The sequence below is a fragment of the Staurois parvus genome, unplaced genomic scaffold (assembly GCF_062004578.1).
Source record: "Staurois parvus isolate SC_StPar_1 unplaced genomic scaffold, SC_StPar_1.0 ptg001162l, whole genome shotgun sequence".
NCBI classification, from domain to species: Eukaryota; Metazoa; Chordata; class Amphibia; order Anura; family Ranidae; genus Staurois; species Staurois parvus.
In genome coordinates this window covers 7,218,301-7,245,485 of record NW_028318958.1, presented here as the reverse complement: position 1 = coordinate 7,245,485, position 27,185 = coordinate 7,218,301, and the positions used below count along the sequence as shown (strand labels likewise).

General features: G+C 41.2%; 1 protein-coding gene across 4 annotated transcripts in view; it reads right to left on the bottom strand.

The window, feature by feature from the left end:
* APP (amyloid beta precursor protein) overlaps positions 1–27,185 on the bottom strand; it is a 311,674-nt gene that overhangs the window by 199,175 nt on the left and 85,314 nt on the right. For all 4 annotated transcript variants that reach the window (XM_089659528.1, XM_089659529.1, XM_089659531.1 and 1 more), the window contains exon 2: positions 24,153–24,320. In XM_089659528.1, the coding sequence (XP_089515654.1) occupies positions 24,153–24,320 (168 nt within the window). The remainder of the gene's footprint in view (positions 1–24,152; positions 24,321–27,185) is intronic.

Genomic DNA, 27,185 nt, shown 5'->3' with positions numbered 1-27,185 from the left:
TTTTTGTTAGAGAGCTCAATAGCTCAAAAGGAAAATTTACACACAGTAGTGATTCCCCCTGCTCGCTCTGAATGGCTCCAACTAAAGTTTCAATAGGAGACAGCTCTAAAAGGAAACTATTGCTATCTCTCTCATTGTCATATATCACGTTTACTTGATAAACAAAGATGGTATATGGTACATAAACAACAACTCTAAAACATTTAAAAGCATAGTTAATATTTTGCAACAAATAATAAATGCACCCATAACGATACAAAAAAAAAAAATGTGTTTTTTTTCTTTTTTTTTTTTACATTGGAGCTGCAAAGCTTTGCAACCGCAATCAGTGGAAAACAAAGTAGTTGTAAAGGTTTTATTTTCCTTTTACATTAATGCATTTCTGCATTAAGGTAAAAAAAAATAAAAAAAACTTCCAAAAGACTCTTCCTCCAACCCACTTAAATGCCTACCTGAGCCGATCTCAATCCAGCGCTGTGCCTGCCCGTTCTCTCTTCTTCACAGGAGACTTGGCAGTAGCAGGAGCCATTGGCTCCCATTACTGTCAGTCAAAGACTGAGGAGAGAGCAGGGGGTGGGGTTGAGCCCGCTAGAGTGTCCCCACAGCAAGCAGGTTGCTATTGGAGCACTCAGAAGAGGAATGTAAGTACTGATGCCTATTTTATATAATTTAAGGAAAACTTTTTAAATAATCCCTTGTAGCAACATTCACTAAGCTTTTCCTTGTGCTTCTTCCCTGTATTTTTTGGAATCTTGTGCTGCGCAACATTCTTTTTTCTGAACTACAGAGTGTAGAGCTATGAACCGGAGAACATTCAACTTGCAATTTCTGCTCCTATTAGGTCCACTAATAAAATAAGGACAATGGTGTTTTGGCAAAAGAAGAAAAAAAAAAGGGCAATGGAAAATATTGGTATTGGCAGGTAGGCTGTGTCTCCTGAACAGAAAAATGTTACAAGTGACTGGAATGTTCTATAATAGCACTTTGAGGTTTGATGAAAAGCTAGGAGAGAGAGTGTATAATGTCTTTTGAAGATTTGCAAGTATACACTGTTCCTATAATTATATCTAATACTCTACATCAGGGGTCCTCAAACTACGGCTCGCGGGCCACATGCGGCCCGCCGAGGCCATTTATTTCAGCCCGCCGGCAGGGGCGGGACAGGAAGGGACACTAAGTACAGGGGCGGGCAGGGGGCTGCTGTACCTTACCTGGCTCTGGTACCGGTCCCACGATGGGGCACTATTCTTCCCAGTGACACCAATGATGGGACACTTCCTCCCACTGACACCAATGATGGGGCACTATTCCCCCCCACTGACACCAATGACGTACTATTCCTCAAATTGACACCAAAGATGGGGCACTATTCTTCCCACTGACACCAATGATGGGACACTATTCCTCCCACTGACACCAGTGACGGAGCACTATTCCCCCCCCCACTGACACCAATGACGTACTATTCCTCAAATTGACACCAAAGATGGGGCACTATTCTTCCCACTGACACCAATGATGGGACACTATTCCTCCCACTGACACCAGTGACGGAGCACTATTCCCCCCCCCCCCCACTGACACCAATGACGTACTATTCCTCAAATTGACACCAAAGATGGGGCACTATTCCTCCCACTGACACCAAAGATGGGGCACTATTCTTCCCACTGACACCAATGATGGGGCACTATTCCTCCCACTGACACCAATGATGGGGCATTATTCCACTCCATAAGACACACTTGGGGGGAAATGTCTGTGCATCTTATGGAGCGGCCGGCCCAGTGTTCTCGCCGCTGTTGTATGTCCGCAGTCTCTGGTCATCTGCTGTACTGTGTCCGCATTTGTTCATAGTTTTTAAACTATAGTCTGTCCCTCCAACGGTCTGAGGGACAGTGAACTGGCCCCGTTTAAAAAGTTTGAGGACCCCTGCTCTACATCATTCTGAAAAATTATTTTGCACCAAAAACTATCTATATTGGAGGATAATATTTTATTATTTAAGTTACATCAGTTTTTTTTTAACCCCTTTCCGCCAACCATGCGGCATCATGGACATGGGTATTTTTCCATGGGGCCGCATATATGCGTATCTCTCTGTGCTGTGAGTGCACTTCGCAGCATGATCCCAGCACAGAGACTTGGCTCTCACTGAGAGCTCCGGGTCTCATACTAAGGAGCAGGACCCAGGACTCCCGTATCCGTGTGACCTGATCGCTGTAACAGCCTCTGATTGGCTATCACAGTAATCAGTCACCGTGAGCCCGCCCATTTAATATAGTGTATCTTTCTCTTCTTGCAGGAGAGGAAGATATACACAAGCAAAAAAGTGTCAAAGTAAATAAATTAAAAATAAAAAATAAAGCAAAAAACAAGAAAAAGGAAAAAAAGAGAAAAAAAAAAATCAAAAAGGTTTGCCAGGATTAGTGTTAGCGTCAAGGTCAAAAGATTACGGTCACCATATTTTGGGTAGAATTTAAAAAATTAAACATTTTTAAATCATTGTTAGTTACTGTCAGTGTGTTTTAGGCAGGATAAAAAGAATGCAATGTGCATCATTGTTTCTGGGCCTTACTACAAAAACAACAACATACACATATGTGGTATCACTGCGATCGTCAGGAACAAGAGAATTTATTTTGGGTTGTTCTTTAAAAGGTAAATTATAGTCTTAGCAAGAAATATACAGCTACTTTTTAAAAAAAATATATATTTTTTCTTATTTTGGAGCAGTTTTCCTTTGATAATAATAATAAAAAATCAGGAGATATCTGTTACCTATTAACACCAAAAGAAAAAAATAAAAACAAGGTATAATCCACCTGCATACACAATGTAGTTGTGCCGAAATGTACAGTTTTACTAGCACATGTCAAAGTTGCAAAACTGTGCTAAGGCATGAACATTTATTTCACCCTGAGGTGGGAAGGGGTTAATATATTTCTACATTTTTGTAGCACCCTCTTAGGTAAATGTATCCCTTGGTTCACACTGGAGCGACTTGTCATGAGATTTGGAACTGTCAAATCGTATTACAAGTCGCACCCTATTGTCAGCATGGAACCGGTCAAATCTGTGCAAATGACTCAGAGTTGCAGCAATTTTGAAAAAAGTTCCTGCGCTATTTGTGATGATTTAAGGTGCGACTTGCATTGACATCTGTGTATGAAGTCGCACAAATGTCAAGAAAGCTGCATATGAAATTGTACCGGGTCAGCAGCTTTGAAATCGCGCTACTTCAAGTGAAGTGACGCGATTTCAATGTTGCATTTGGTGTGAATTTGGGCTTAGTCTTTAGCTCTCCTGTAATCTGTTGAGCTGCTGGTGATTAATTTGGTCTGCTCTGAGTTTCACAGACTGTGGGCTTGACTGCTGCCCCCTTGCCTTCTGAATGGTCCTAGAAGATAGTGGGCTGGAAGAGTCAAATGCACAATGTGAATATTTATGTGGTCTCGGCCAATCCCTTGGGGGAGTGCCCAGAAGGTGGTTGAGAGGGAGCATAGTTTGAAGGCTGGAGCAGAGGGTCTCTTGTTAAGGAGGAGATCCACACCTGAAGGGTTGCTGCCCTTCCTGGAAGTCTAGTCGTGCTTTACTACTGCTCTTCAAGGTGTCAGCTATGCTAACTGGGTGGCCTATTTTGCTGGGATCTTGTCTGAAGAATTCACAAGAGACATGTGTGGCAGATATTGGAAGGAGGCATCCAACTATCCAAGGACATTAGTGGGTACAGACCAGTGTGTGAGTTCCCAGTGACTATAAGCTGCGGCTATCCCTCTTGCATCAGAGTAAGATTGTGTCTAAAAGGGGACATTGCTCATGGTGTCCCTGTGTAGCGCAGCCCATTATTTTCTGCTGCAAGGACTGTGCTCTGAATCTTTAGGAGGAAGATAGGTGTCCTCAAGTTTCTACTTAACGTTTGCTGGAGAATCCCACTTATCCAAGTTCAGGTTTTTCAATAAAGCATTAAAAAACAGCTCTAGACTAATCATTGAGCAGGGAATGCATTCAGATAAACCTTTTGACTTTCTAACCACTTTAAAAAACTGTCGTACAAAGTTGACCAGCCCCCCAAAAAGGTTTCCAGAACATTACTTGGTCTGATGCTTTGTTATTCCAGAAAGGCCATTGTGATTCATAGGAGGTCCTCTGCCCCACCAACTCTTGATAAGAAGTCTTTGATAAATTACTCTCCCATTGTATAAGGCCACCTACAACAACACAGTTTTTCCCCACTAAATTTGATAAAAGTTTGATCTCCCTGGATGGTCTGAGTACACCTCTCATTGGTACTTTTCCATGGATATGTTAATTCTCTATTATTAGGCTTATCTGTATTCTCTGTTTTAAAGGCCTCTTCTGTCTATTAACTTTGACTTTTTTGGAGTCAAATCCACTACTCTTGTGTGGCTGTTCTTTGTAATCCAGTTTGTATTGTGTAGCAGTGTGTTATGACCTTGGGCTATGATTGGTACTGGTTCCTCTCTGGTATGGCATGTCAATATTTAGGTCCTGCTAATGTCCTCCTATGTTGCAGTTATCGATATGGCGCACAACAGGTATTGGAAGTTCACTGGTTGTAACTGTGAATGGTTGGTTTTATTGTTCTGCATTGTAATATATTTTGTACCTTTATACCATAAAATCCATAAAAAGAACTTAAGAAAAAAAAAAGTATCCATAGAAATATTAAGGCATTTAGATACGCAGGCATAGTTGATCTTGCCTTCCATCGTTTTGCCTCTGCCAACATCTCCGTAGTCTGCTGGCCACATGGAAAGACAGAGTGGTTCAGGCAAGCAGCTACCATTGGTCTGTTAGGGAAACAATATCAACAGAACAGATTTGCTAACCTATCCAATCAATGTACCTTCAACAGCAGTCAGCCAGTGGGAATTTGTCTGACCCACTGACATGAAATAGAATGTGCAACTGTCAACCTAGGTTTTAATAACAAGATTGTAAGCACCACGAGCAGGGCCCTCCTATTCCTTCTGTACTGAAATGTATTGTAATTGTACTGTCTCCCTTATATTGTAAAGCGCTATATAAATCCTGTATAATAATAACAACAACAACAACAGAGGCCCACGTCTTTCACCCAGCATATTCATGCTCAAGACTTCTCTAACAACTACAATTTAACTCGAATTTTAGGTTGAACGTCCTTTATTAGGCTTGGTTTTGGGAAAGGTTGCATGTTAAGAGCAGCTGGAATGATGACAGTGAGGAAAGGACTGCTAGAATATTAAAATGTCCTCAGCTTACAGTCCCTTTGTTTAAGTTTTTTGGTGACAGCTGTCACAACAAACACGCAGACCAGAAAAAACATGGAGGAAACCGCCTGGAGGAGATACAAATCAAATATGTTAAAATCGGCTTTATGCAAGCCTTAAGAAAAGGAGGTGAGAACAGTATAAAACCACAGCTGTGCATTTCAGAAACACACTCGGGGGCATAAATCAAATTATACAGTAGAATTGTTTCTATGACATGGTGACTTTGTTGTAAGTGACTCAAGTGATGAATCGAGAGCAAAGGAGAAGCTTCAACCTGGGTGTGAGATGCCATCAATTAGAAGAGCCAAGACATTTCCTCTATAAAAAACATGAAAACATTATGCATCAAGGAAAACGGAGTTATATTGATCAGTTTTGCTGCTTGTCTAATATTGATTTTCCTTCCTCTGCTTTTCTGTCACTTTAAGTTTAGATCTGAATATCCTTTTTTTTTTTTTACAATTCCTTATAAAAACTGGTGAAAGGTTCAAATGTAATGCATATAAGTTTGTCTAAAAGTAGAAAATACTTTTGGGGAACAGTCATTTTACAAAGTAGGTTCCTCTCAGTGTTTTCAAATGAACAATACTGCCAAAGAGTTCCTTTATTAAAATTTCCCTGCACCTCTCGGAGCTACTTCTGCTATACACTGCAATTTTAACTTCTACCTGACTTAAAGCCAAATACCACCCACATTGCTGAACAAGTAAAAAGTTTTTGTGGCCAGCACAGCGATGGGACCTCTCTATGCATTGGTAGGGCTTAGTTCTAACAGACACAATTTTAGGTTTATAGTTTAGGAATTCCCATGCAAAAAAATCCGAGAGGTTTGTGGGGTTGATTTAATAAAGGCAAATAGACTATTCAGAATGCAAGGGATTTTTCACTGTTTAGTGAATGTATTAACTATTTCCAGGCTGCCTACTGTAGCTTTACTTCTACAGTGTGGCCACGCTATGCTGGATCCCGTATATATAAATGTGATCCAGCATGTCCAGGTGGTAGGGGGCACATGCCTGCCACCTTGCTGTCATTCGCTACAGCACAAGCCGATCAGCGGATCCTGGCCAATGATTTATGACCGAGATCAGCTGATCCGCTGAGTGAATGGCAAAAGAGAGCCCTGTGCTGGTAAACAACACAGAGAGCAGCGCTGTTCCTGCTTTTTTTCCTCTCTGAACAAAACGGAGTCACTGATTCAGTCAAAAATTTTCCACTCAGCTTAGTTGACTTTTTGCTAACTCAACAGTCCAAATACTGGCCATCTATGGTCAGTTTTAAAGCTAAGAAATAAATCAATCATAAAACTTTTAAAATCAATTACCCCCCCAAGCAATACCCTCCAAAGTCACTTAAATCTGATATTTAGTTTTGGGCTGTGCAAGCAGATGGAAACAAATACTGGCATTTTATGTGCCATGGGAAAACCAGTTGTCTGCTCTGTTTGTCTGATATTCCATTTCGATTTGCCTGACGCAGTCAATATTGCAATATCATCAGCAGGAGTGACACCAAGACTGCTGAAGCTGGGAAGGCTGATGATCTTCGAGATATACAAGACAACAGTGACAGATTTAGCCCAGAAATTGCCCCCCATAACTGTATTATTGTGTTTGGGTTGACTGACCTTTGAAAGCATATAGGAAGTCTCACGCTGTTTTTCTCCTTATAATCTTGTACCAACATATGTAATGTTAGCAATGCCATAAAAACAACCTTATTCTCTTAGTATTAGACTCCATGCACACTGGGCGTTTTTAGAACGCTGGTAACGTTAGCTGTGTAAAGTCACGTTAAAAACGTGAGGTTTTTCAGCGTTTTTGCATTATCGTTTAGCAGCGTTTGCTTTTTTTAGAATTTTTTTTTTTGATAAAAAAAAAAAAAAGTCCAAAAACACTGGTTTTCCGTGATTTACCGTGTTTTACAGCATTAGAGCGTTTTAACAGCTAAAAAACTCAACTAGAAACTCACTAGTTCAGGGGTTTATTTCCAGCCAAAAAACGTTGATTACAGTCTGTGTGTGCATGGATACATAGGATAACATGCTGCGGAGTTTACTGGCTGTAGAAAAAAGTCAAAAGCCAAAAACAGCAGCTGTAAAAATGTCCAGTGTGTATGAGGACTAAACGTGCTTTCTGTCCCCCTACTCTTTTGCTGTATATTGGCACAGATAAGCAGTGGCCACCACATTGCTCATAACTACAGACTTGAAAAAGCTCATTCACACCAGCCTGCATGCTAATACATGTGTGCGCTATTGTACGTTGTGTTGGAGCAGCGCGCTGCATTTTTAACAAGTATCCCAGTTTATTTTCTTTAACTTTAAGTGTAACAAAATGACACTTCATTCAACTCTATTGTAAAAGTGATGTGGTGATTCAGCGATTTATGTAAAAAAAATTTTTTTTTAAGCAAATACTACCACTAGTGTATGATGTGAACAAAACACATAGAAAACAATTGTGCCTTTGCATTTAGCCTATGTTAATCTATGCCAGGGGTTACTGTCCTTCAGACTTTAGGGGAGCCACACTGTGACCAGAGGGGTTTTCGAGCATACCATCGCTGGTGTCGGTGGAAGGCATCATCAGCGCCCCATCGTTGGAAGGCATCATCAGCGCCCCATCGTTGGAAGGCATCATCAGCGCCCCATCGTTGGAAGGCATCATCAGCGCCCCATCGTTGGAAGGCATCATCAGCGCCCCATCGTTGGAAGGCATCATCAGCGCCCCATCGTTGGAAGGCATCATCAGCGCCCCATCGTTGGAAGGCATCATCAGCGCCCCATCGTTGGAAGGCATCATCAGCGCCCCATCGTTGGAAGGCATCATCAGCGCCCCATCGTTGGAAGGCATCATCAGCGCCCCATCGTTGGAAGGCATCATCAGCGCCCCATCGTTGGAAGGCATCATCAGCGCCCCATCGTTGGAAGGCATCATCAGCGCCCCATCGTTGGAAGGCATCATCAGCGCCCCATCGTTGGAAGGCATCATCAGCGCCCCATCGTTGGAAGGCATCATCAGCGCCCCATCGTTGGAAGGCATCATCAGTGCCCCATCGTTGGAAGGCATCATCAGCGCCCCATCGTTGGAAGGCATCATCAGCGCCCCATCGTTGGAAGGCATCATCAGCGCCCCATCGTTGGAAGGCATCATCAGCGCCCCATCGTTGGAAGGCATCATCAGCGTCCCATCGTTGGAAGGCATCATCAGCGTCCCATCGTTGGTAGGCATCATCAGCGTCCCATCGGTGGTAGGCATCATCAGCGTCCCATCGGTGGTAGGCATCATCAGCGTCCCATCGGTGGTAGGCATCATCAGCGTCCCATCGGTGGTAGGCATTATCAGCGTCCCATCGGTGGTAGGCATTATCAGCGTCCCATCGGTGGTGTCGGTGGAAGGCATAGTGCACCAAGGACCATATAAAAGACAAAAGGGCTGCATCTGGCCCCTGGTCCACAGTTTGGAGACCACTTGCAGATTGATGCATATGGTGTGTACAAGCCCTAATACCACAAATAAAAGGGGTGTGTCTAACCAGGTTGGTTAGTGGATACTGGACAGTGTGGTCAATCTCTGGTGCCCATTGGCCAGCATGGTCAAAGACACATTGCAAAACTGCTATATCAGGAAGTGAATGTGAAACCATGAAAATGGAGGCTGTTCGTAAAATGTCTATCCAACTGAATATTTATTTCTGTAGCTTCAAATGGGCTTTAAAGATGTGCCCTCTTTTAAAAGGCAATGTATGGTGTGTGGAATACCTTTTTTCAAGCCATTCTTCTAAGCAGAACTATTTTCACCAGTTCATATAATGTTCTACACGGGGAATAATGTCAGTCTTTCCGCTAGAAAGCAGCTGCATAAAATAATACCCGTTTTTCAGGAGACATTTGCCTTGTGGCAAAGACGCCGCTGTGGAGTGGAAAGAGAAAGTTGCTTAACTGACACCACGCTGAGGTATAGACGCGGCTGAAACAATTATAGAACTACTCTGCAACGGCAATTTCCTGACATCCCTCAGCTGTTCCAGGTATTCAAAAAAATCGTATGATCTTTGTACAGAAGGTGCTTTTAAAATTCAGTATTGTAACATTTTCCAATTAGGATGTGCACACACATGCACATAATTATCTGCATGGCTGACTGCAGTCCCTGATTTAGGGTGACTGTTTCTCTTTAGGGACCAAATACTTTTCCTCTTCACTTGTCCCTCTTTTGTATCTGATTTACAGGCCACTATAAAAATGTACTAAACTCAAGTAAAAGTACATGGAAACTAAAAGAGTAACTCCACTGTTGAGAAAAAAAACATTCCTCTGGATGATCTATGTACAATGCAAGGATTTTAACAAACTACTGCAGATTCCTACCTTTTGCTATTCTGAAGAAACAGCTGTTTGTTTGCTTGTGTCCATGTACATCACTAAACTAACCCATAGCATACCATTGCCATGGCTTATTGCATTCCACACATTACGGATCTTTGTGATTTCTACTGAATACGACCATTAATGTTTGAAAAAGCCTGTATAGAAAAAAATAGAATAAAGGCGAGGCGGGTATCTCAAATTCCTAGAACTACATGAGCACAAAGAAACGTGCAACCTTTTCAACAGCTCTGTGTACTTTCACGCTTGTAAACTTCAAAGAAAAAAACTTTTTCTCACTTCCTGCTGAAAAGAAGTGTTCTTGATGTGCTATAAGGTGCTTACATGCAAACCTTCCTGATATACTGTATCTAGGTTTGAAAGTGTAAAAGTGTCCAACCACATATGAACCGTTTGCGTAACGTGTATCTAAAATCAAAAACACTGAAATGAGAAAGTATATGCTGCAGAATGAAATTCACATTTCTTTCATTGTGTTCTTAGAAAATGCTTCATGCCAGAGAATCACATCTGGATTCACTTTCTTTACATTGGTGGCTATGCTGCATCCTTGCTTCTCAATATTTCCCTGCGTAGCCACCTATTTGGAATGAAGCATGGAAAGGGTAATTGCAAACGTATCGAATGTATGAACATTCGATTACTAGGAAAAAATTCCTGCATATAAACCTGAAGGCAGGCGGTATAACAAATCCACGTATGAGTAAAAATCCTCTTAGCATTTGTCTTATGTGTGTATACATGTACGTGTGCATCAGAGAATACTGTCCATCCAGCAATGCAGATTTTTGTACTTTTTTTAAATTCCCTTTTACTGATCTATGCACAGCGCATGTTTGTACGCCTGCGTACACAGGCACATTAAAAACCACAATGGGCTGCATTTACATCAGCAAAAAAAACCCCAAAAACCCGCCTATATGCTTAATCTCTTGATGCCGGCGATATGCACATATGCAGCCTCTTGGCGGGTGGGCCTTATCGCCTGAGAGAGCACCTAAATGCGTACCAGAATGTAAACAGAGCTGTGCCAAGAGCGTGCACACTGCATGCGCCCGCCAAAGTTACAGGCAGCTAACAGAAAGCTCCTGATCTCTACTTCCCTAAGGAGCTACAGTGTCACTATCTTTCTGCCGCCGGCACCATGGAGGTCCTGGCGGCCATCTTTTAATTCACCTCATGGTCAGTGGCATTTTTGATTCCTTTACCTATGCTATACTGTATTGAAATAAAAATTAATTCCTCAAAAACGGTATCACGCTATTGGTCTCCTTTCCTTGTGGCCCTTTGTGAGTCACTTATCACCCATAGAGCCACCCAAAAGGGAGACCGTGGATTGTCAGCAACATCCAGCGGTGGGAGGAATACCTGGCCTGTGGATCCAGTAGAGAGATTTATCTCTAAATGCGCAGTTACACTGTGCATCTGGTGAGTGCACAGCCTTACCCTTTTCACTATCACCGCATGGAAGAAGCACTTTGAAGGAGAGGGAATGTCACTAAGACTGTTTATTTTGCACTGCATGTTACTCTGCTTGTGACATAATGTCTGTGATCACATTAGTCACCTGATTTATAATCACTATATATTGATATCTTGGACGTTTTGCATAATACTATCTGTGATATAGCGCCGCATCTTTTATACTTTATGTTTTTGCAAGGTTTTTGGTATCCTTTTTGATGTTGTGGCTACTTTATTTGTCCGTAGCGCTCACAACTTCCTTTAAAGCATGTTATACTTACTTGTTCTGTGCAATGGTTTTGCACAGAGCAGCCCTGATCCTCCTCTTTGGGGTCCTCTGTCGGTGGTCTTGGCTCCTCCTCTTCTCAGTGTCCCCATAGCAAGCCACAAGCTATGGGAACACTTGTGTTAACTCGATCTCGAGCTGCGCTGTGCGCGTCTATTGATACACACAGTGCGGCTCAGCCCCACCCTCTGCTCACAGAATTTGATTGACAGCAGCAGAAGCTGTCTGGAGATGCAGAGAAGGGAGGGAAGAGCCGCACTGCTGAAGGTGGACACAGCGCTGGATCGAGATCGGGCTCAGGTAAGTATTTGGCTGAAGGCAGCTGACAATGAAAAGGTTTTTACCTTAATGCAGAGAATGCATTAAGGTAAAAAAAAATTAAAACCACTTTAAAATTGTTGCATTTTTAGGCATCAGTGTGCAAGAGGCATCATTATGTCAGTCTCTATGCTAACAGAGGAAGGAGAAGAAGTGCAATATGCAGAGAAGGAGCTTAGCACGCTCACATCTGGGGGGCCACAAGGAGACATGTAGTTTTGTTAAGGCAGACTTTAAGGAGTATCAGTGGCAATGCTGCCAATTAGGAAAAACTGGAACTAGCACTAAGTAGAACCCGCGGTTACACTAACAGCAGGACAATATGAAGCATTTATTAAAGGAAGACAAAAAAATTTATAAAAATTAACAGCATTTTACTAAAGTGGTGGATGGTCTGTATTCATATTAAAAGTAAGCACTGTGACATTTAACCTCCTTTAAAGTGTTACTAAACCCAGGACCCTGCATTCACTATATCTGTTCTCCCACAGAACACACAACATGGAAATGCAATTATTTTAGTAAATATAAACTGCCGCTAAATACCTTTTCTCATCAGCAGTATATAGCAGTCTCATGACTTCTATCAGTGTCCAGCTGAGCACGGTTTAAAGCTCGTAGGAGGAGCTTTCATTCTCCTATAACTGCCCTATGATTGCTGCATAACCCCTGACCATCTGGGTAGTGGTGATTGGCCCTGTGCTGATCACATGCACTCTCCCAAAGAAAGAAAAAAAAACTCTCTAGCAATACACACTAAACTCAGCATGTGCAGAGTGACTCCAAAAGCTCAGGAGATGAGCCGGGGACAATGAAAGAACTGGAGGATCAGAGAAGACAGGCTCAAACAGCCTTTTTACACAATGCAGAGGATTAACCCCTTAGGTTCCACAATGAGTATAACAAGCATGCTTGACTACATATTAACACTTATTTTACTGTTGTGGGTTTAGTAACACTAAGCATGGGAGCAGTTCACAGATGACAGATTGCTTCCAAGAGCATAAGGTGCTCATCAGCCACCCCATCACGGATTTAAAAATGGAAAAAAAAAAAAAAAAGAGCATTAGTTTCAACTGTATCATTATGTGGATGTTCGGAGCATCATGGATATGTTATTCCTCATATATTAACTGGACAAGTTAGATCCAATTTGTTTCTGTAACTTATGTTCTTAAATGAGAAGCAGGGAGTTATACATCTGTGGAACTTTCTAAGAGTTTATTCCACATAAATATCTGAACTAGAGATGTGCAACAAAGTGGCTAAATGGTTAGCACTTCTGCCTGGCAGTACTAGGGTCATTGGTCTGAATCCCAACCACGGCACCACCTGCCTGCAGTTTGTACGTTCTCCCTGTCTCTGCATGGGTTTCCTCCAGGTACTCTGTTTTCCTCCCACACTGCAAAGACATGCTGGTAAGTTAACTGTCTCCTGTCTAAATTGGCGCTAGTATGTGTATGTATGAATGTGACCTTAGATTGTATGCCTCGAGGGTTAGGGATTGATGTAAACGGTGTGTGTGTGTGTCTGTGTACAAAGCACTGCGTAAATTGACAGCGCTATACAAAGTACCTGTTATAAATTAAAGATGTGCAAGAGATGACAGCAAATTTTGTTTCAGGTTCGTTCATTAAGTTAATTTCATTTTGTCAAAAATGTTATGTTAGAACGAATCATTATCAGAAACCGTTTTGTATATTCATTATTTTCCAAATCGATTCAATGTTGAAAATTTGAATTCGGAATTTACATTTCAGAAGACAGCTATATTCATTCTTTTCTATTCCTTTGCTATTCTTTTCTGTTTTCTTCTATTTCTACCAAATTCTGTTTTATTCTATCTTCTATTCTATTACATTCCTTAATTTTCTATTCTGTGGTTTTATGCTTTTCTATTTTATTCTACTCAGTAGCCCAAGTAGGAATCATCTTATTTCACTTTTAGACCTTATTGTATTTATTGCAATATGTTTCTATTTCGAATTCGGATAATTTTTTTCATTGTAATTTATTTCTGATTCGCTGAAATTCATTACTGTTGTGATTCAGAAATTTGGATACATCCGAATCTACAAATAACAAAAATTTTGTCCAAATTTCGATTCGCAACTAAATGAATCGCACATGTCTAATCTGAACTTATTCCTCCTTGTTAGTCTACATTTCACTTTCTGATACTAAATGTATTGGGAAGCAAGGCCTTGCAAGTGTTATAAAAATCCAGAATGTTGTTTATTTTTAAGGTTTAGATGCTGAAAGTAGGTAAGTTTGTTAGCTTTTATATTTATGCAATTTAATATGCGAGCCATAGGGTAAATAAATGTGATTACTGTTGATTTATTGACACTGAAACTCCTTCTAAATGATTATTTGGATCTTGGGATGATAGCATCATTATGCTTTTTATTATTATTGCCAATATTTCTTACCCTATATACTACAAATATACTGGCTAACAAAGACCATCTCTCCTTCCTAATTCTGCAGTATTTATGTACACCTGATTCGGACAGTGGTACAGTGACGGTTAGACACCAACCAGTTTTCACAAGTCTTTCCCTTTTATGCGTCTATGATATTTTTTTCTGATTGGCTACAGCAAATCCCTTCTCTTCCCTAATGATGATATGAAGAACTTACAAAAACCTTAATGGAATTACACTGACATTTCAGCATAAACACTGTGCATCTTAAACAGCTTCATGACCTTCAAAGAAGGATCATCAGGTATTACTTTAATGAAAGCTGCCAGTCTAAAATTATTGAAAATTACTTTTGAAATTATACTGTATAGACATGTTGAAGCTTGCATAAAAGAGTTTAGTGATTGGGCTGACATCTACTTTAAAGTGTTCATTTAGTTTTACTAAAAAAAAAGTAAAGTTGAACACACATCATACACAACAGGTCAAACACAAGGCCCGTGGGCCTTATCTGACCCACCAGGCCATTTCATGCAGCTCTCACAGCTTTCCAGATGCTGTGACACCCTCATCTCTGCCCCCTTCCATCTCAGCCGTTGGCATAAGAGAGAACAGAACTCCTCCTCCTGCACTGTTCTGCGCCCCCGCAGCACCCCTTCTCTACCTCCTCTGGTCTCAGCATTCAGCAGACTCCTCTGGTCCTCCTCAAGACCCTGCACTTTCTGCTTTCCACCTTCACTGCCAGCCTCTTCCCATCAGCAGCACAAGGTACGGTGGTGGGGGGAGGTGCAATGGGATGTAAGAGGGGATGGGGTGCTCTGGATATTTAGTGTTACAGACACAACCGGCCCTCTGACAACAACTATAATGCTGATGTGGCCCACAATGGAATTGGGTTTGACACCCCTGCCATACGCCCTCCCCAACTCCCTGGTCCCTTTTGTACTTAACTCCGGGGGTGCTGAGCCATCAGTGCCCACACAGCCAGTCCAGAGATTTGAAATCCCCACTCTTCTCCCCTCTTCTCTGTGCAGCATTTCTGGGATAGATCGGAACGATGCTCTGTGATGGTGAAGTTCAATCAGCATCATCTGGCCCATCCCAAAAGCATTGGACAGAGAAGAGAAAGAAGAGTGGGGATTTCAAATCCCTGGACTACTGGACCAGCTGAATGGGCACTGAAAACTCAGCATCCCTGGAGAGGACAGCAGTGCCCAATGATTCATGGCCGGAACCTGCTGATCGGCTGTGTGCAATCAAAGCCCAGAGCCCTGTACTGACATTCAATACAGAGCCCTGTGCCGACATTCAATACAGGGCTCTGTACAAAGGGATCGATCTCACTGTTTCTCATCCCTTAGTAAAGCAGCACACAGTACACATATTACACATTGGTAGGCACACATTTAACCCTCCGATTGCCCTAGATAACCCCTTCCCAGCCAGTGTCATCAGTACACTGACAGTGTATAGTATTAGCACTGATCACTATTGGTGTCATTGGTGATGTCAGTGGCAGTTTGTAGTTCATGTCAGATTGCACCTTTATAAGTTGCTGATCACCATTAGTAGTATAAAAGTAAATAAAAATTCCAGCATATATACCATAATTTGTAGACACTATAACTTTCACACAAACCAATATACACTAATTGGGATTTTTCTTTAGCTCAAAGACATGTAGCACAATACATTTTAGCCTAAATTTATGAAGAAATTTGATTTTTTTTAACTTTTATTGGATGTTTTATAGTAGAAAGTAAAAACTTTTTTTTTTAATTTTGGTCTCTTCGTTTATATATCGCAAAAAGATTAAAAACAAAACCCATTGGTGATACCACCAAAAGAAAGCTCTATTTATGTGAAAAAATTATATAATATGGTTTGGGTACAGCATTGCATGACTGTGTAATTACTATTCAAAGTAGCACAGTGCTGTAAAGCAAAAGAATATGGCCTGGTCATTAAGAGAGGGTAAATCTTCCAGAGCAAACGTGGTTAGGTTGCATCACCAGTCAACATTTCATGTCACCTTCCGTTGAAGGGAAATCATATAGAAACTAATCTCTGTAATCATATGTATGGATGGTGATGTTACAAAATTTTTAATGCCTAGTCAAACAGTCATACTGGGTATCCAATTTATACTTTGATGGTGATGCTGTACTGTGACTTTGGATGATGCACTGTATGGTATGTCTACATGTTAAAATAATTTTTTGACACAATAAAAAGCTTGTACTTTTTATAAAACTTTTTTCAATATATATTTATGCCTTCAAAGTCCCAAGTCCTATAGGGGGTCTTTTCCCTTTATTTATTCAGTTGAAGGGAAATGTAGCTTGCTTTCAGGTGCATCGAGTCTGCATTTTATATCAGTTTGAGATGATTCTGAGATCAGAAATCACTAAAAGGCGCAGCAGACCTCCTAACCACATCAACTAGATTCCCTAACTTTACTGGCGAGATACCTACAACAAAAGTTCAAGTACTGCACCCATTATACAACCAAACCATTGATTATCCATATCCTTATGGTGTAATGGGGGGCTGAGAATCAAATATCTCCCGTTAAAACCTCACCCCTGGAAAAACAAAAATTCTACTTACAACTGAAATACTAGCTCTGGAGCTTTTTAACACGAATATTATTATACGTATGACAGAACTCAAAGTCTCAGTGTAGTTATATTACACTTCAAGCCAGCGCTATAAAGAGGGAGAACAATGGTGATAGTGAAAATTCTAGAGTCTAATGACCTGCTTCTCTCTTCCGAAGAGCTTTGTCAGGCAGAGATGAGCAGCACAAAGTCAGCAATTGAATCCTAATAAATGCCGGCTGCAGATGCACATCAACCAAGATGGTAGGATAGATTGAGGCCTCCAGCTGACATCTGTTTCGTGATTCAATGCATTTACCACACAGATCTGCACAGTGCACATTATATACTTGCCTTTTCAGCAAAATACTCAGAAAACTACATAAAAGCTTTTATATCAGATGATATATTTATACGTTTAGACCCTTGATTTACTGTAACCATTGTTCAAAGAGGAAAATAACAAAATCAGTTCAAATACATTTATAGATTATAATATCAAATATAAAGAAACGTGTACATTCAATAATAGACTAAAGTCAATTGGGGACGTTTTTGACAGCATGGCACTTTATCAGTATAATAGGGAGCAGTTAGAACCTCTTTCAGGTTATATTTGCTGTATATTGTCCCAATGAAAACTGCCCCCTGATTTCCTGTCCTTCTGTCACAGGGACAGGAAGTAAACTTAAATCTCTCCAATGGGATCACGGACATCATTCTTATATCAGTACTATCTTCCATAAACTCCAGAAGGGGCGGTAACAAACCCAATCATTTAAAGAGAATATGGATGCACGTAAGCACTGGGCACTACATTTTCAAGGCAGCTTGTTGCATGCATAGCAACTAGATTTAGCAAAGAAGCCATGCTGTGCATAAGTAAGGAAGCGTTTTTTGACCAGAACTGTGCTTGCTCTGACTGTAGCTAAGTTTTAAAGATGAACTTTAGCTTTAATAAGAAACAATTACTGTACATCTTTAAAAATATACTAAAGGATCAGCGCACTTCTAAATAAACATAAGCATTAAATCCAGTCTAGGTCTCCTCAGTCAAAAAAAAATAAAAATAAAATAATGAATACAGTTTGGTTGGTGCTCTGCAGCTTTCAAAGGAATCAGGAGAACGTGCCAAGATGGAGACCACAGCAGATAAAGACACAACAAGAAGAGAGGTATATGGTTCGATTTAGTTTTTGGAAGGGTTTGCCAGGCATTGGAAGTGGGAGGTGAGAGTTGAAAGTAAGGAATTATATTAAATGACTCTGATTTGACTCAAAAATTTAGGTGAAAATATTTGTTCATTCTGAGTTTTTAATAAAGTTTAAACTATAATGGTTTGGGGTCAAAGTGGGTGATTTGACGTTTCCGACAACATTCACGTGTGTGTGTAAAATTCAACATTATTAAGTTATAATCTGTAAACAATGGGCATTTTACATCAAAGAAGCAATAAGGCTTGAAAACAAGAAAAAGAATCTAAAGCTCCACCTGTTGACTGAAAATGAAAAATGCTAGTAAACAGAGTATATCCTTACTGAAAACATTTTTAAAAAAATTCACACGACCACTATAAATTCCCTTCAAAGCCCAGCATTTTCTAAAATATTGTATTGTAAGGGCAGGTGTACCCCGGCGATGGTTTGGAACTACATGAAGCTCTAAGCTACCTGATATGTGCAAAAATAGGGTAGACCAGGAGGAAAGAGTATATCTAAAGAGGGACTTGCGTATAAAAGACTTGCTTAAGGGGTATTAGGGATGGGAGGTGATTAGGCAACCAAGGGGAAGATAGCACTCAAATAAAGTGTCACAGCGCGAGGTGTCTCACCTCCCCCCAAGGATGACCAAATCTTGCTAAACTTTTTAGGGCAATTACGACCCATATAGGTCAGCTTGTACATAGGCAAAATGGCATTGATCGTGGAGCGCCATGAAGAGACTGTTGGAGGCTCCAGCAATTTCCATTTAGACAAAATAAGTTTCATTGCATAATTAGCGGCATAGAAAAACAAACAGTTTGGTATGGGTGGTGCTAGGTAGGTTAACTGTTACACCCAATAATAGAATCAAGGGGTCGAGGGCGCCACTCTTTACTGTCCACCCATCCAAGGGTGCCAACTCTTTACTGTCCACCCATCCAAGAGTGCAAACTCTTTACTGATCACCTAAGGGTGCCAACTCTTCATTGACCATCCGTCTAAGGGCGCCACTCTTCCCAGACCATCAATATAAGGGGACACTTTCACAAATTCTAAGACCAATATCATAAAAGATTTTTTACATAAAGTTTGGGGGGAGGGATGTTAATAATTATTTGCTCTAGCTGTTGAATACACAAATACACTTTTTATGTGCAATTTACTGATCCCACTAATGTACCATGGGTAGTAGATTTAATAATTTGTAGCAAGCATTCCTCTGGAGTAAAAAGGTTGAGGAAAGCTTCAATAGATACTTCAAAGGCCCATTCCAGAAACATCAAACAGTAATGATTTCAAAAGCTGAGGATTCTACCAGCATGCTATAGAATACCATATTTGCCAAAAAGGTAGAGGTCTCAGTCAGCTTAGATACTTTACATTTCCCAGCAGCTCTTCACAGGTTTATTATTAGAAACAGTAGCTTTCACATTCCGACAGCTAATTTTCATGACTGGATGCTCTCGCAGATTAAAAAGGTAGAACAAGCTGCCATGACTGAGTGCTCCATATCCACCAATCCCCATAAGCCTCTCTAACTCTCCAGGAAGGAGGTCGCTGAGGAAAAATAATTATGTCCGTCAATATGATTCTTTTTAAATATGCAGCAAATCTTCTTTATAGAGATTTTCACTGCGGGAGGAAAGTAAATCTGCGTGGAAAATGTACAGGTACCAAGAATTGTCTAGTTCTGCCAATAATGCAAACTAACAAGCAAATCTGTTGAGGCGGCCATTTTGTGACATCACCAGAACAGTGTAATGGCCACAGCAATGGAATTTCCCAGTTAGTAGTACACAGGCTGGCTGCATCCACATAAATATTAATGAAGACATTAAAATGCTTGGATTCACAGAGGACAGTTTATAAAAATGGAGGGAAGAAGGAAATCTGTAAAGTAAAAGGATGTGTATCAGAGAGGTCTCAGAGGTGTGAAAGCCGCCATTCCTTTTCCTCATAAAAGTGAATGCTTTTGCATTTTTAAAATATACATTGAAACATAAATCAACTTGCTGTAAATCTTATTGTGTGTCCATGTTTTTAAATTTAAACTCCAGGCACAAAGACTTAAATATATTTCTTAATACCTACGAGGGAGCTATTTTGTGAACACCAAATGTCTTTACTGTCCTGCTACTTTTGCATAGTAATACCTGGGTTTGTAATGATCAGCATTCCTATCCCTCCTCTTTTGCAACTTCTTTTCTTTAATATATGGCCAACTAGGAGTCCTAAAGTGTGGTGACTGCATTAGCTTTCTAATTTTTGTATCTGGTAATCAGTAAAAAAAAAAAACTTACTTTCTGTCCTTTGGTGGCTACACTCACTCCTTTCCGGTATCTATGAAGACAGTCTCGGCTGGAACCCAAGCTGCTGTCCTGAATTACAAAACAAGTCGGCCTCTATTCATCTCCATAACATTGAAGAGGATAAATGGTAGTTTACAGAGGCAGCTTGGAAGGCAGTTAGGAATATTTCTGCTTTATGCTCAGCTTATAAGAAGTAACAAGGACGTTACATTTCTGGAAAGAACAGGTATTTTGTGTACTTGCTAAAAATGTTGTTACCTTGAAAAATTAAAACGAATATAGCCATCACATCTAAGGACTAGAAAGCTGTAATAATATATTTAAATTTTGTTCTTGGGTTTAGATATCCTGTAACAGTGGTGATCTGGAGTCAGCAAGTCAAAATACAACCTTCATAAAAATAGTAAAATATCAGTTTTGGTGAGAAAGTAGTATCTATAGAGATGGCTATATCTTGAACAATAAAACAAATGTAGCATATTTAGTCTCAGTTAATCATCTTTCGTATAAAAAATATCCTCTGTGTATACACTAATTCATGTTACTCAGACTCTCTAAATTCACCTGTATAAATATGTGACAGCATTATAAATTCCGTATTACAAGTGTAAAAAAATATATATATGTGCATCTGACTTATACGTGATATAAATAAATCACTATCCAAAACTAAAACACTCAGTTCATGTAGCAACAATATGTGATGAAAACATATCAAACTCTGAATTTCATTGTGACGAAACGCGTAGGAGGGCCTATTGGACATGCCATCATTCCATACAGTAGTGCCTGCTCACAGCCTGACCGTGGCTAGAGCAATAACGGCTTAAAGATATCAGCATTATATTCATTAAACCAGCCACACATTTACTGAAATTTAGCCAGTTTAGCAGGGAGAGGACACATTTCGATCCTGGCATCGGCAGGCTGATTGTACCCAAGTTGGACCATTAATTGATTTGGGTACAACCAGCCTGTTGGAATTTTTCGGCATTTAATTGCTCCCAGCGGCTACAGGCGCTAGCAGTAATAACTAAATTTTGCTGGTCGGAAGGCTCTCCTGTGACCCCCTCGCCAACAGCAAAATACAAGAGCACTGCGGGACGGATTCCCCCCAATAACCCTGACTGTGTTGATGGGGGAATTCAAGTGATTTTTTTTTTTCCTGATAGAAAATCGATTAATCTATGGCTTGTATTGGTATCAGGAGAAACACTTGATCAATGTAAGAGCAACGTGTTTATTTGAAAAAATAAATAAAAGCAAGTGTTTTACGCTGGAATGAGATAACAGGTGATTTGTTCTGGAAGAGAGCTGATCTGTGGAGTATTGTGTTTTGAGCGAGATAAAACCTGGTCTGGTCATTACCTCTGGTGAGTTATTAGAGTGGATGGTGGAGGATTCACAGGGATGGGTGCACTTGATTTCTGCAAGTAAAGATTTTGCACTTTATTGAAGCAATGGACACTTTAATAAGTTTCAGAAATTTGAAAAGCTTCCATCACATTGTTGCTTTATGAATTTGGAGTGTTTCATTTTTTTTAAACAGTGTATATAAATACCCCCCAAAATAAATATAAGGAACACTTGAAAAACACATCAGATCTCAATAGGGAAAAATATAATGCTAGATATCTATACTATTATGGACTGAATAATGTGATAGGAACGTAAGGATGCCCCATCGTTTGAAGGAAATGAAAATTATCAACCTACAGAGAACTGAATTCAAAGACACCCCAAAAATCAAAGTGAAAATGATCCATTTTGCTATAATTTCACTGCAGCAACTCAAAATGGTAGTTTGTATGGCCACCATGTGCTTGAATGCATGCCTGACAACGTCGGGGCATGCCCCTAGTGAGACGATAGATGGTGTCCTTGAGTATTTTCTCCCAGATCTGGACAGAAACATGATATCCCAGAGGTGGTCTATTGGATTTAAGTCAGGTGAGCATGAGGGCCATTCAATGGTATCAATTCTTTCATCCTCCATGAACTGCCTGCATACTCCCGCCACATGAGGCCAGGCATTGTCGTGGACCGAGAGGAACCCAGGACCCACTGCACCAGTGTAGGGTCTGCCATTAGGTATCGGGATAAAATCCTTGGACCCATTGTCAATCAGGGTGCCATTGTCTAGCCTGAAGAGGTCTGTGTCACCCTCCATGGATATGCCTCCCCAAGACCATCACTGACCCACCACCAAAATGGACATGCTAAACAATGTTATAGGCAGCATAACATTCTCCATGGCTTCTCCAGACCCTTTCATGTCTGTCACATGTGCTCAGGGCAAGCCTGCTCTCATCTGTGAAAAGCACAGGTCGCCAGTGGCGGACCTGCCAATTCTGATGTTCAATGGCAAATGCCAATCCAGCTCTATGGTACCGGACAGTGAGCACACGGCCAACTAGAGGACGCCGGGCCCTCAGGCCACCCTCATGAAGTCTGTTTCTGATTGTTTGGTCAGAGACATTCACACCAGTAGCCTGCTGGAGGTAATTTTGTAGGGCTTTGGCAGTGCTCATCCTGTTCCTCCTTGCACAAAGGAGCAGATAACCGGTCCTGCTGATGGGTTAAAGACCTTCTATGGCCCTGTCCAGCTCTCCTAGAATAACTGCCTCTCTCCTGGAATTTCCTCCATGCTCTTGAGCACTCTTGAGTGCTGGGAGACCCAGCAAACCTTCTGGCAATGGAACGTGTTAATGTGCCATCCTGGAAGAGTTGGACTGCCTGTGCAACCACTGTAGGGTCCAGGTATTGCCTCATGCAACCAAATGTCAGTGACCTCCACCTGTAAAACCATTCCTGTTTTGGGGGGTTGTCTCATTGTTGTCCATCTAGTGCACCTGTTAATTTCTTTAACACCAAAGCAGCTGAAAACCCCCTCTGCTACTTAACTGACCAGATCAATATCCCAGGAGTTTAATTGACTTGATGCTATACTCTGATTAAAAAGTGTTCCTTTATTTTTTTTTGAGCAGTGTATGTCACAATTAAATTTGGTGCACAAATTTACAGTATATATTGATAGCATGGTGATACCAATGATGACATTGATATCAATAGCTGATTGGTACTGATAGCACTGTCTCATTCATTTTAAGCACAAAAGTATCTTGGATAACTTTAAAGATAGCAGCATCACCTTCTATTAGGAGATTCTCTGTGGTGCAGAAATATCTGTTCTATCATCTAAATATAGCTATGACTGAATAACAATATTACTGGTCTATACCTCCTTTCCCCCACCACATAGCACATTTTGTCACCTGGCATCTCTACCCACCTTGTGGATATGTAGTATTCAGCTAAAGATGCTAAGCACATAATCTGTACTGCTTGAATGTGCCCTTAGTATAAAGTTCTGTGGAACTTTAGGGTTCTTCTTGAGGTTTGCTAGGGGTTCATTGAGCTGTGGCTGACTTTCCTATCTTTTGATGGTGTCTACATAGTTCTAGGGGCCAACACCACTTGGCAGAGCCAGCAGCATTGCACCAAAAATCTTGTCAGCTGTCTATAAGGCTGGTCTAACCACTATCGATCCTCTGACCAGTACTAGGGGCATTTTTTCCCAGTGATCCCAATTAACTGGTTTTAGCATGGGCTTCTCAAGACCTGAAAATTATTTCAAGGGTTCCTCTGAAACAAAAAGGTTGGTAAGGTTGCCTTAGTACCTACAGCAGTAGTAATCCACTAGGTGGCTATTAAGAAAAGTAAGAATATTTCCACTACAAAGCACCACATGGGGCAAAAGGGAGAACGTGTGCAAAGAATGAAAATAACTGCAAACCTTAGAACCCTACTGACCCCCCCCCCATCCTGGAAATAAAGTTACAGGCTATGTGCAGGTGCATATAACCAAAATCACATACCTCCTGGCAGTACTGTAGGATGCCTTCTTTGGTCCCGATGCAGGACTTTGTTCCAGAGGGGTCATTTTCCCACTTTCCAGTCTGAACATTCATGTGCATGTTAAGCTTGCCACAGAACATTGCAATCTGTGGCTCTGCTAGCAATCCAGCATTCCCATCAGAAGGGACCTAGGAAAGAAACCAAAACAGTTACTACAGCACTGGAAATGATGACTGTATTTAAGCAATTTGTGGTTTAGCTGAGCTTATTTTTATACAAGAAAGTGCACACATCAGTAGAGAAGGGGACCAGAAGTTGGTGGGTGGCAGAGAAGAAGACTGGCTTGGCAGTGTGCCGATGCTCTGGAGTGACCCCAGTCATTTTCTCCACGTTGGAAGATCATATTTCAGCAGTCTGCAACTCAACATCTGGATGATTAATAACTGCAGTATTCCCACAGTGACTAAAACTAAAAAAAGTAGACAATCTGTGTGGAACATGCGGCGATGAGAATTGTCACATAGGTAACCCAATGAAACATGCTGATGACGCATATAAACATGTAAGTGTTCATGTTTAACATGTAATAGCATTACTAAGTTAAGGCCATTGCAACATACAGGGATACCGCTCATAGACATGGGCCAAGCATTCACACTGATTAGTATGAAGGAATAAAAGCAAATCAAAAACTAATCTCTGTATGACCCTAAAAGGGAAACAAACATAAATGAAAAAGCTGATCGGCTGGTGCTAAATGGGCTGAAGATATAAAGTTCCTTTTCTTTAAAGGGCTTTTCTGAGAACATCCTGCAGAGAATCAGTGACAACTGAGCTTTTAATCCTGCGCAATCCTTTACTGTCTATGATGTAACACATCCCATTTACAAAAAAGAAGAATCATACACTTTCACATGGACATGTTCTAGGTTGGAAATTCCCTGTGTGATATTGAGTGCCTCTAGTGGCCAGAGGACATTATTGCTTTGCTAGGGTATTTAACCACTTGCTCTCCAGAGGATTTAAACCCCCCCTCCTGCCCAGGCCATTTTTTGCGATACGGCGCTGCATTACTTTAACGGACAATTGCGCGGTCATGCAACGCTGCACCCAAATGAATGTTATGTCCTGCCGGATTACTCAACAGGTTGTGGCTCTATCGCCTCCTCCTGTCTCTGGAAGACCACAGAACCTTCCAGAAGTCGGTAAGCAGGAAGGGGTGGAGGCCTAATTTGCATGTTCAAGGAGTGTCCAGCCAATCCCAGGTTTGGAGGCCCTGGTAGAGTGGTGGACTGGCCTATAAATATGGAAGAGTCAGGTTGACAGGAGAGTCGGGTGGAAGATGCAGACTGGCAGCCTTCAGGCTGGTTCAGGAGGATGTATTTAGTGAAGAGGGGCAAATGGTTCAAGGCCTGGAGCAGCAGAGCGCAAAGAGGACAGTGCAAGTACAGGAGCACACACTGGGATCTACAAGGGGAAAGACTGTCAAAAGTAGCAAGCTTTCTAAGGACAGCACTGGGCTCAATTCTTATATATATATATATATATATATATATATATATATATATATAAATAAATACAGAGAGCAATACCATAACAGAGAGATAAAGAAACAAGTTTAAGAAGGTAGAACACTTGCAGAAATCCTCGTTTAAGCAGCGTTCAAGTGTCCGAACAAAAGGGTGCCTTTTCTCCCAAAGTTGGTTCCGGATGTTAAAAAGGGAGAATTCTTCATCTTTCTTCCCCATTCCTTCATAACAACCTTTTTCTAGTAACCCAGCAGGGTGTCTCCTTAAAGCAGAGAACCAATCGTCTCATTTGGGGAGGGGTGTTTAGGCGGGGAACTCCGGCTATGACCAAATCCCTCCCAGTTTATATCATGGTCAATAACCTTCCATAGGTACATGTAGCATCCTATCCACTGGTAGGATAATATGCAGAATGATATTCTGAACGTCCAAATACCAGATATGACATATTTGCTTGTGACGGTTAAGGAGATATTTCTTTCTGCTCTCGGGTAGACGTAATCTAGAGGTGTAAGGTATCAGGTGACTTGTATTAAAATGACCTCTCTGAATATAATGTCTTGTTTTATTGTATGTATTTCCTACAAGAAATTATGAAAAAGGGTATAAAAAAGTGGTCTCCAAATGAGATATAGGTTTTACTGCTATCACGGAATGCTTTTGAAGGCCAGTGACTGACAGGTTTATAGCTTTACGGTCAGCTTCAGAGCAAGAGTGGGACAGACACCCTGGCATCAGCTAATTGGGTTTACAACAATCAAGGGTATCCAGCTGTGCCCTGTGCATTCCTGAACTCAGCACACATGAACCACATGTCATCCAACTGAAAGGGAGGGGGAGCTGATTTGGAGTGAAAAACAACGCAAGATGGATGATCTTTGGCAAAATGGATGTTCGCATCCATAGTTGTACGTAGAATTGCTACATCTCCCTCTCCCCATTAAGGATTGGCACCTTTGGGTGGGAATCTGGGGGTGGGTGCAGTCAGTGGTTGGGGGGGGTACCAGTTTGCACTTCTTCGACTGCCTAGCAGATCGGAAGTTCTCCCTCCCAGGACACGTGACAGGTCCCAGAAGACTGCGGGACCATTCACAATGTGTAGCGTTGCCCGGGGGACAGAAGACATCCGGAGAACCTAGTTGCAGTGAGGACACTGCCAGATCTAGGGACAGGTGAGTGGCTGTTTTTTTTTAAAAAGGGAACAGCCACAGCTTTTGTAGCTGGCTTTGATTTTTTTCACCTGAGATTAGAGCTCTGCTTTAAGAAGGCGGGGAGTGGGGTCCTGATGTCTCACACTGCACAGGATAGAGAGAAGAGCTCAGTGTAACCTGAGTGGAGGGAATGGACACCCCCCTACACAGTCTCATAGGATAACATGCAAATCTGAGGCTGGAGCAGGGTGGGGCTGTCTCCCAAGTATGCAAGGTGTTGAATTAAGACTGTCAAAAGTGACTCATGCAGACAGCAGAGGGAGGAGAGATCAGGCAGCAACTGCAATATGATTTGTAAATTTTTAATTTCAAA